The sequence below is a fragment of the Morone saxatilis genome, unplaced genomic scaffold, assembly GCF_004916995.1.
Source record: "Morone saxatilis isolate NCDOM2014 unplaced genomic scaffold, NCSU_SB_2.0 Contig10, whole genome shotgun sequence".
In the NCBI taxonomy this organism is placed as follows: domain Eukaryota; kingdom Metazoa; phylum Chordata; class Actinopteri; family Moronidae; genus Morone; species Morone saxatilis.
Genome location: NW_023339652.1, coordinates 14,603,774 through 14,615,105, shown reverse-complemented (window position 1 = coordinate 14,615,105; position 11,332 = coordinate 14,603,774). Strand labels below are relative to the sequence as shown.

The window sequence follows — 11,332 nt, the reverse complement described above, 5'->3', positions numbered from 1 at the left end:
AATACAATAATATAGACCAACAATAAAGCTATGAAATTAAAAGAAACAGAAGAAAAAAAAAAAAAAAAAAGTAAAAATGACAACAATCATCAACATGGAAGCAAAGTCTATAAAAAGATAGCGTTTTAAGAGGTCACTGTTTCTAGGCAAACACCGTTCTCCTCAGGGCAGACCTACCCTTTAGATTTAAGCCTTCGGAACAATTGGTAAGAGCCAGAAGGGGCCATCCCAGACCCTGAGGACCTAAAGTGTATCGTGCAATACCCTGGCTTCATAAAGAGGTATACTAAACATTTCTGCTCTACTGTAGCTTATGGGGCCAGAACTAGAATTGATGACAGACGAGCTTTAATAAAAGTATGAAATCACATACTTAAGTAAAAATCTTAAAATCAATTCATATAAAGACGAACAAGTGGAGCCCAATTGGAGAGACAACAGGAATTGGGGTGAAAAAGCAGGAAACACTACATCACTCAAGAGGCATTTAACATTACGATTCTCCATATACAGTAACAACAATTCCACATAATCCTCTAAATAGTGACCAAGAACAGAGATGCATTCTATTTTATATTAAGTTAATAGTCCGCTCCAAAGGCAAGATGCACTGTAGATATGCCACTGTTAGTTCGGCAAATACTTAGGTATACCTCACGCCCCTCTACTGATCAAACTCCTATATGCCATGAATATAACTTACCTTTGAATATAAGTGGTGTCAAATTCTCGATATAACTCGAACTCTGCTAATTGAACAAACAGGAATTTACAGAGCTCCTGCTTGTCAAAAAATAAGTTTATGATATAACGCAGCTCAGAATGATATCTCATCGGCCTCAAAAATCTTATCACTATAAATCTCATCAACATTAATGCACCTTTGGAAGAAAGGTTATCCATGCCTATAAATATAACATTCAAAACGGTCTAGGAAAGCTAATTCGCAATTCCATCTATCTTTGGCCTTTCCAACCCCCGAATCAACTCACATTAGACGTCTAGCGAATGGTCCAAAACCAGCTGCCGCGTCTTTTATCTGGCAGCCAGAGGCGATATTTTGGTATTCTGTATTTTTATTTTTTTTTACATTTTGTGTATCACAACGATAATTTTGCTGTCTGTCAAAGCACTTTGTAAACTCTGTTATTAAAAGGTGCTATATAAATAAAGTTTTCATTATTATTATTATTATTATTATTATTGTTATTATTTTGTCTGCCGTTTGGTGTTAACTGAAAGGAGATATCAGTACATCAGCTTGCAACATGTCTGATATATCTAAGCTTGCAGTACTTGATAAAGTAATAAATTATTAGCAGGACTAATGATTATTAATGTGACTATTATGATTAAAAAATAAATTTAAGGTAAACCTCTTCCTCCCTGACAAGAGCAACTATATAATACTTGAAATAGTCACATTTAATTAATCTCATTCTGATGGTATCATGGAGCCTATCGGTGTGCTATTAGTAGGAACCCAGTGTGTCTTACTTCAGCTGTGGGGACTGTTTCTGAGCTCCAGGTCCAGAGGAGGCAGGGATGGGACCAGGCTGGAAGGCCTGGCTGGGCGAGGTGGTGGCTGATCGGGCTCGCTGAGGTGAACCCTGGGCTGACTGGGAGGGAGAGGCGGAAGCAGAGCGGTGTCCCCCTGTAACAGGTACACGCAACTTACATGTAGATTAGTTGTTTTACAGTGTTTACTACCATAACACTGCTGCAGCCAGGAAACAAACAACAAAACAAAAACCTACCTCGTCTGGGCTGTGTGGTCTGTGGATGAAGGGACACAGAGTCATTACTGAGTCATGCACACGGTCAAGTTGCTAAGCCCACATGGACTTGAAAGACACCAAAAATAGCGCTGCAGTGGTGAAACTTATTACATTGCAAACAAAGAACTTCCTCAGCCTTCTGTCTCGCGCTCAAAAAAACTAAATCTGCCACAAAAAAGGTTCCTTTCTTAAAACACAGCTCAAGTTGCTCACAATCAATCAATCAATCACAGTCAATAGGACATTTAACTAAAAACTATAGTCCCTAAAACATTGGTCTTTTCTCTTCAGGGAGACAAATAAACCTGCGTGTTTCTATGGCAATGTACCTGAACACAACTGCACACACAGAGATCTTTGACTCTTGGTTCAATTCTGCTTCACATAAGGCTCTACACTGTTTCATATAAAGTCACGGTCATGGTAAAGTAAGAGATGATGTTCAATTATATTGTTTCAACCATCAACATGAAAGTCTAAATGCAGTTTCATTTCAAGCCCATCCACACTTAAAATATCATTATGTTGACCTAAAAGTAGTCATGATTAAATATACTCTACTGTAATGGAATTAGCTAAAAAAAATACCAACCTTATTCCAACTCCCCCCGAGATTGCTAAAACAAATTCTGAGGACATAACCCCACTGGCCTCAATAGCAGCTATGTGTGTGTGCTATACAGGGGTAATACCGACAGTGACAACAGCAGCATTAGTTGTATTACAAATGCAAATGAAAGTTAAAGAAAATAATAATTAGGTACTGTACAAAAATTATGAGTGAGCAGAGGGGGTCAAAAAGGGAGGGTGGGGAGTTTATTGCAATTCTTTTAGCTGAAGCTACAGCAGGGTAGTAGTTATCCATGTATATCTTATCTCCTATCTCCTACCTATCTTCCTATGTAATAAAGTTAATACTTTAATGCATAAATAGTTACATGAAAATGGTGGAAGATCCCAGTAACAACAACATTAAAACAATTCATATCTAATGCTGTGGTCAGATAGAGTCCAGATATTGCAATAAAGGCCCCGCAAGATTCTTCCCATTTCTGCTGACATGCAATTTCTCCATATAAATAACAGAAACAAGTTCATTCAACCAGATTCTGAAGCACGGTGCAGCGGGAGCCTCCAGCCTTATGTTGTTTTACCAGTACCATGCCCATCAATAGAGCTGTTTGAATGAGTGGGAGGAGAGTTACCAGGTTTGTGTACATTACAAGTTGCATTAAGATATTAAAGTCTTGTATAATTTTGACATGTTGTAGGGAGGGCATTTCAGTTTCAGTCCTAAGTCAAGCGGAAGGTTCAAAGAAAACATTAATAACCCTGGAGAGGGCCTTATTTTTTGATAAGGTTGAGCTCCACTCAAAAACATGGATGTATTAAGGAGAACTGGATACCATGATCAAAGATGGTGCCCTGTGAGCCAATGCTGCTGTATAGTATATTATTACCAGGTCTAGCAATATTAGCAGTAATTGTATAAGAAGCAATAGTAGTAGTAGTAACAGTAATAATATCAGTGATGGTATTAATAATGATAGATGTGGCAGTAAATAATGTTTATTATAGTAGTATAAAAATGGTAGCAATTTTATTATAATAGCAAATTTATTTTGATTAATAATACTAGCATAACAACAGTATTAGCAGTAGTAACAACAGTTATGTTTATAGTTACAATAATGATAGTAACAGACACAGTAACAGTAGCACTACTACATTAAGAAGTAATATAAGTAGAAGCAGTAACAGTAGTAACGGCAGTACAAACCATGCTGTTAATAACACTAGCAGTAGTTACAGTAGTGACATTATTGGCATTAATATTAATTAACTATGTATGTAAAAGTTATGTGTCAGACATAACGCACTGACGTACCTTGACAGAGGAAGGCTGAGGTGTGGAAACTCCCAGCAGCACCTGGGCCATCTTGTTGATGATCAGCTCTGTGATCAGCTGTTTATCTTCTTCCACATGCTCACCAATCAGAGGCATGGAGCTGTCCATCACCTGCAGAGACAGAAAAACAGCCAATCAGGGGCCTGGATGGCTGATTCAGCAGGAAGTCACAAAACTGAAGCTTTAAAATTCCTCCACTAGATGGCAGTATTATATCTCTTATCACGAAGATTAGACGCGTTCAGGCCCCAAATGATGTCAGGGATAATGGACTCTGTGGTGTCTTGCCAGCAATGATGAGTCATCTTACAGAGATCTCAGACAATATAAGCTATACAACACTCTGCTGGCCTTTAATACAATTTATTGCCGGATGCACTGAGCATGACACTGACTCTTCTGTTTGTTCCCATGCACTACCATGCTCCTCAGAAAGCTCCTTGTCCTGGATCTGTCCCACTACATCCTCCATTAGAGCTGCAGCAACTACTGCAGGGTAGTTCAGCAGTTTTTAAATCAGGGGTTTGAGATCCTGTGATGTTTGCTTTTTTCTTTTAAAATCCTCCTCAGCCCCTCAGCGCTCTCTGATAAGATATCACAGGAACCAAATAAAAAGATAAATAGTCTACTGTGAATGTGCAGCTTGGGATGATAAAATCGTGTCATTTTAAGGTCTCATGAGACAAAAACGTTCCTGACCTATTCTCCATTTACGCTGTAGATAAACTGAATCGGCACATTTGAACACACAAATCTCATCTTTCAAACTAACTGCTATTTTCCTGTGCCACCCTCTCTTTCCAGTGAACAGCAGATAAAATGTGACTCCATCTGTAAATATTATGTTCCCCGGGTATGACTTGGAAGGGCACAGACCACATCCATTGCCACACACAAATAATTAACCTCAAAGAAAAGAAAACAGCAGCTTTCCCACAACTTGAGCTCACATGCGCATACACGTGTACTGAACCACAGAGCACATGGCACTCTGAGACCTGCCATCCTCATCCCTGAAGACCAAAACAAACAGAAGCAGGAGAAGTGTGGCTGCTGGCACTGCCAGATGCTCGGTGTGGTGGATGAGGCTGCTGCACCGCGCCCCGACCACAGGCTGTAAACACAGTGCCGGGCATGCATGCATGCATGTGCTGATCCTCTTGTACACAGTGTATGCCAGGCAGAGGCCAGCAACCATGTGCTGCGGAGAGCATGCATGGATCCCATTCAAAACAAACACGGCACCAGCTCATTTCACTACACAGGCTTCCCCTTTACTCTGGTTGAAGCTGTTTTATTAGTGACATCAAATAAATTAACATATAATATAAAATACTTTCGTCCCTCAACAGCAATTCCAGGCAAACAGGGTTGGTAACCTAAAAACACATGTCATGTGGTGTGCTGTTTTCTTAGATTGATGGTACACTGCTGACACTCTGAAGAACCAGGGACCTGTTGTTGCTACTGTTAAACAGAATTTAGATATCTAGAGACCACTACATGTCTATAATACAGAGATCTACAGAACAAAACCTACCAGGGTTACAACTAACAGTTACTTTTATTTTTAATCCATTGATTATTTTTCACTTAAAGAACCAGTGTGTAGGTGCCATCTAATGGTGAGGTTTCAGATTGCAACTGACTGAACATTTGAATTTGACGACCTGGGAATAAGAACAGGCTGTGAAGTGGTAGAAGAAACTATGGTCACAGAGAAAATCGCAGAAAAATGCAATAGTTGTCATATCAGTAAATAAAATTGGCTGTCGGTTCTAAATGCAGGCTGTCTTTGTCTACCTCTGTCTGAAATGAAGGACCCATTGTTTCAAAAATGACTGAATTTCCACAATTATCACTGTAAACTGCACGTGAGCTGTGGGAGAAGGGAAAGCTTAACTGGCACACAACTACCTACGGCTGAACGAAGGATCATTTAAAGAACAATTTAATGGTCAGATGAAATTCCACAATCTATTGTTCTGCTATCTACTTTTACATGCACTGTATCAAACACGTTTTGCAAGTTTTCTAATGTACTCTGCACAGTATATTAAAGTGCCATCCAATAAAACATGACATATATTTTGGTAAGACCCAGCCAAGCCACCCCTGATCAAGTCTCAATCAAGTCCCTTTAGTTTAGCCCTTCCTCTCCCAACTTCGTGTTTCATGTGGAAACACGTCAAACCACAAGGCAGAATTAAAATCTTTAATGGGAGCTGATTGTTTCGTGCATTCTTGAATGAAATTAATCCAGGAAATTCTGAGTATTGAAAAAACATTTTAAATACAAACTGTGTTTTCTATTTGCTAGGGTTTTTTACTTTTACCTTGGTTTTTTAGAGTGGGGTTCATACTGTTCTACACAGAACCGCTATCCATACCAGAGAACCCTTTAAAGCCCTTCATTTTCCGTGCGTACCCAGCTTCTTGGATAGGATTTGGCAGTGTGGTGGGGCGTGGCATGGTGTTTTGGCCAGTTGAGTCATTACCACAGGGGACTGAGCAGAGCCCTGGCAAGCGACCGCCAGGCCCCACTTCAAACGGCGTGTGGTGGCAAGCAGAGCCGGGATCCACCCTGCTGATTTATTAGGATACAGAGTCATCTAGCAGAAGACTGGAGCTGCTACTGGCCTTTTCAGCACTGGAACATAGAGGTGTTATTCTGCACTTTTATTGAGCTGCACAGTGTTCTGTCTGGACAATATACCCTGCTGCTTGGGAAAGTTCACAGAGCACAACATGTGAAATGTGCTCATTCAAAATTATGGTGCAGTCGCGGTACAGGGATGGGCAAAGGGTAATGTTTTCCTGGGAAAACAATTTTAGTTTTAAGATAGCAGTGCTTGTATTCCTCCCTCTTGCGAGTTCAATTCACTTAAAAAAGCCCATTTATCTTCTTTTATCTTTGGTGTTCTAAAACATTACTTACTGTATTTCCTTCCACCTCTCTATGTCGTCCTGTATCAAATACTGTAGTTGGGGTAATATTATGTAAGTCATTTTCAGTTTCCATGTTATGCTATGTCATTTTGTTACGTAAAATTATGTCATGGTATTGAGTCAAATCATGTAACATATATGTGTGTGTTGTTTCAATTTTATCATTTGTTTGCTTTGTGAAGTCAAGGTTTTTCAAATTAGGGTGGCAGCTGCCAACTGTATAAAATGCCTGGCCACTCCAGCTGCCACCCTGGTTTTGTGTCAAATTTAACAGATTCATTTGAAAAATAATGCTTAAAAAAACAGAAATTAATTTAATTATTGTATTTTTCTGGCTTTTATTGCCTTTATTGATATTGACAGCTGAAGATAGACAGGAAAGGGGGGCAGAGAGAGGGGATGACACGCAAAACAAAGGGGCTGCAGGTTGGATTCAAACCACTGCCACTGCAGCAGGCACTCAGCCTTGGTACATGGAGCGCCAGGTGACCTATTAAATTTAATTATCTGTGGCCACAATTTAAGTGAGTTCAATGAAAAAAGACATTGTATTTGGAAAAAACTCAATATTGAAAAAAAAAAATTATTGATTACTAATGCCACCTTTATATATTTCTATTCAATGCTTTACTAATTTACCACAATAATTTCATGTTTTTAAGTTAATATATCTTCATTTTCAATTTCATGCATCATTAAATCAAAAGGCCGGTATTTTTCTTCCTGTAAAATGTCAAAATAGTGCCATGTCCTAACACATTATGTGCTTTGCGTTGTTGTATTGTATGGATGTCATAGGTCCTATTTTAGGTTTGCATCATGTCACTGTAATGTGATAAGCAATATCATCAAGTTGTGTGGCATCCTTTTACATCTCCTCAATTTTCTATTGTCATGTTACATTACTGTCATGTAATTTGACATGATATCATGTCATGTCACAGCATCCTCCATTGTATGTGCACTTTTTCAATGAACTGACACAACACTGCATTTGCTTCATGTAAATAGCGGCTGCAGTAAACTGTTAATGAAGTGCCTCTGAGGAGCTCATTACTTTTCATTAGTGAGAGGTGTCATGGCTGATGTCTTTGTCTGAAACAAAAAAATAGATTCACACTGTGATGGACCGACAGCTCTTCCTTGTCACGGTTAATTAAATTCCATCATGCTGAAGGGTTTTAGAGAGAGACAACTAGATAGAGAGGAGGAGGAAGTGTTGCTCGTCAGAGAACATTGTAATTCGACTGTGTTGCCAGTTTTTTCTGTCCAATCAGTTCGGCTCCTAAGACTACACATCTCTGGGGAGCTGGTAGATATTTCCTGAGATAGTCTGAGTCTAAAAAAGAGGCTTATTTTCTCACCGCTGACCTCACCCAGCATATAGATAGAGAGAGGAGTGATGTCATGGTCTCAGCCTAAATTTGGGCACATCAGATGTCCCAGACCGGCCTGTTTCCTCAGATTTGAAGACATAGGAAACCGTTCTAAAAACAAACCTCATTACAGATGATAAAACTATTTGTCCCCTGCTTCTCTCCTGGTTATAATCTTTAAAGGAAAATCCCCCCATATATCATCCTCTTACATGGTGTACCATCAGTCATTCCTGTGTGAGGACTTTCACACTAATTCTACTCCAGCTCCTGATTTCCTGTTTTGCAAAGACCCACATAAAAGCATGACTAACCCTGCCTGAGCATTTTTACTTTTTTATGTGCCAGTGGAGAAAGTGACAATCCTGATAACAGACTGAGATGTCTTCCATTTGACAGATAAAGCGAGTCATGCGTCTTACTTCAAATCTCAACCGTCTTATTTGCATTCTAGTCTATATCTAATCGGTCTCTGTGTCTTTACTATGATGTTTTTCTTCACATATGATTGTTGAATACTTGGGTTAAATGACAGCTGTAGAAAAAAAAACAGTTTCTCTACTCTTAGGGATAATGCCACCAAAGAGAGATCAAAACCAAATGGTTTTCTATCTTGTGAACAAACTGCTAAAATATAGCTGGACATAACATTTCTTGCAAGCTGTAAACACAAAAGTGACATTATAACCTTGTTAGTGAACTTGTTAACAAACTGCTATTTACACATCCAGACAGAACAACATTAGCCTTCATTCGAAGTCGTGTTTTTTTTTTCAATTTGCACCACCTTCTGAGGAGAATATCTAGCTCTATAGTAGCTAAATGCTTAACATTGTTCCCTAGCTAGTTGCTAAATTGGTGTTTCCTTTGGTGCTAGGCAGGTAGTCTACAGTAGCTTTATCAGAGCTATTTTGCAAAAAACAGCAGCCTGCTGTGGCTGGAAATGGGGCTGAGGTTTGGTCTCCATCAAATCCTGAGGGACAAATTTCTCTCTTTAGGAGCTAATGCTTAAATAATGTCTATTCATTGTTTTGTGCTGTGCAGCTAGCATACAGTGGGTTTATTAGAAGCCTTTTGCAGAAAATTGCCTGCTGTGTATAGAAAACAATGCTAATGAGAGCACAGAGACTGAACCAGAACAGTAAAGTTGTGGGCTGTAAAACCAAAACAATTAGCTAGAAGATGCTAAAACGCTCCATAGACCTGAGGAGAACTGCAGAGTCAGGTGACAATTCTCTGTGGTTTCATTAATAGTCAGTGGTTAACATAAAAATATTGATTAGAGAAGCTTTAACATACATGTTGCATACATTTCCCTAACCCTAACCATAACCCAGGCAGTGTTACCACCATGTTCATCCCAGTGGGGAATGAAACCCCAAAAACTTGAAGTTACTTCGGAGGAAAACCTCCTCCAAATTGGATGTGTCAGATCATGCAGCAATTGTATTTGTCTACAAACTAGAAAATGCACATGGAATGCCAAACTTTACCAGTGGACTTGAAATAAACAGGCTCTGTTGGTAGACGCAGTGAGTCAACTGCTGACTCCTGATGTTGTTTTCATTCTCCTGCCTGTGTTTGGTCTACAGACTAATCATGCTTTCAAGGCTCTGATGATCACGTACCATCAAGTCTGGCTACACCCTTCCCTGCTGACTTTCACCAAGATATGAAAAATATTATCAGAAGGGAAAGAGACTGAATCCAAGGTAACGTTTACACTGGATTGGTGTTTTAACATGCAAACCTACCAAGAACTGCTCTACAGATAAAGTGCCAGGAACGTAGCAAATGTTTGGAATGGGGCATGTTTTCCGTCTATCCACCCACCTTTAACTCAACAGCCTTTCTAGAAATCCAAACTTTTGATTAAATTTCAAAATACACAAGGACACAGTACATATCTAAGATTTTGGTCTTTCGTGTTCCAAAATATGCTGGAGGAGCAACATGTTATGTATATCTTCTTGTCTTTTATTTTGGACTGTGCAATCTCACACTGAAGTTGAGGGTTATTCTGAAAACAAACTGACCTCGATGATATAGTCGTTGCCATCTTTTCCGTGGACGGCCTTCACCGCACAGATGTCTAGGCCACCAAACATCTCAGCGCAGGAGTCCACCCACAGCCGATATCTGGAACACAGTGACACACACCACTGATAAACCAGTAATTACAACCCAATAATCTCTGGAAATATCATGAAGGATGGACTGGACTTCACAGGGCTCACAGTTACATATAAACTATACTTTCTTAGGACAGTTGCATTGTCAGCCTTTGTCAGTATGTTAAAAGTATGTAAAATTTAACAAAAAGACAGATGTCTTCAAAAGGTAGTAAACTGTATGAACAGGTCAGCATTTTCCCAGTGTACAACTGAGTCAGCTCACCTGTCAGTCATTGCAATCTGTTCCAACATGGCAGAGCCCGTGTTAGCCTTCCAGTTCCCAGAGATGGACGTTCTCCTGCAAATCAAAGACGAAACATCAACAAATGAATCAACCCGCCTCCAGCTATAAAGCTACAACGCTCAACCAAGTCTTAATCACTCACAACTCTTTTTTGTGTAGCTGAATAGAAAAGCTCGTGGGAGAAGCTATCGTCAGTTCATCAGTGATGATGATTGCCATCCACACCTACATTATGTTTGTGTCAGAGGCATTTAAAGAAATGTTTTCCTTGTGAGGCCAGGGGAAAAACGAGATGAGATAAGGCTTGGCTACTCTGCTCCTCTGCCTTTGGTCAAGTAATTGTTTAGATAGAGAGACTTGAAAGTTAAGAGGGTGTTGCTATACGCCCGGCTGAATTTACAGAACATGGTCTCTTGCGTCCAAATGGGTGTGTGGGTTTGAAGGACAAATGGGACCATGACTTTGTAAAAGTGAAGACAATGTTGATGAGAACTGCCTGTAATCTATCTTTTTTTTATCCATACATTTTTGAAAGAGGTCAATATATGATTAATATTTCTAGGATATCTCTCTAATGCTTCTGCTTTACAGAGCAAATAATCCAAAAATAACTGCTCAGTTCTGATTACGTAGGTGTACATATTTTGTGTGTTTTCTGGTGTTGATGTTGTTGTTATTGCTCTCTATATCTGGCCTAGTTACTAGTACTTTCTGATGGCATAGAAAGGGTGTCACACCTGAAACACTGGCCTCATATTTTAATCTGTTCTGATGAATTTGATTGATCTCGATGGACATGCAAATAAAAATGTGTTCTTGTTCTTACTATGCACTGTCTAATGATGGTTTCAATTTCTAATGTGACAGCCAATACCGATACCCCTTAAAGGGGAACTTTGGCA

At 39.4% G+C, this 11,332-nt stretch overlaps 1 protein-coding gene across 1 annotated transcript in view; it reads right to left on the bottom strand.

The window, feature by feature from the left end:
• The window catches only part of LOC118337460 (synapsin-3-like), a 99,126-nt gene that overhangs the window by 2,638 nt on the left and 85,156 nt on the right, over positions 1-11,332 (bottom strand). The window contains exons 8-12 of the mRNA XM_035674512.1: positions 10,410-10,484; positions 10,049-10,151; positions 3,667-3,798; positions 1,758-1,776; positions 1,498-1,654 (exon numbers count right to left, since the gene is read on the bottom strand). Coding sequence (XP_035530405.1) covers positions 1,498-1,654; positions 1,758-1,776; positions 3,667-3,798; positions 10,049-10,151; positions 10,410-10,484 — 486 coding nt within the window. The remainder of the gene's footprint in view (positions 1-1,497; positions 1,655-1,757; positions 1,777-3,666; positions 3,799-10,048; positions 10,152-10,409; positions 10,485-11,332) is intronic.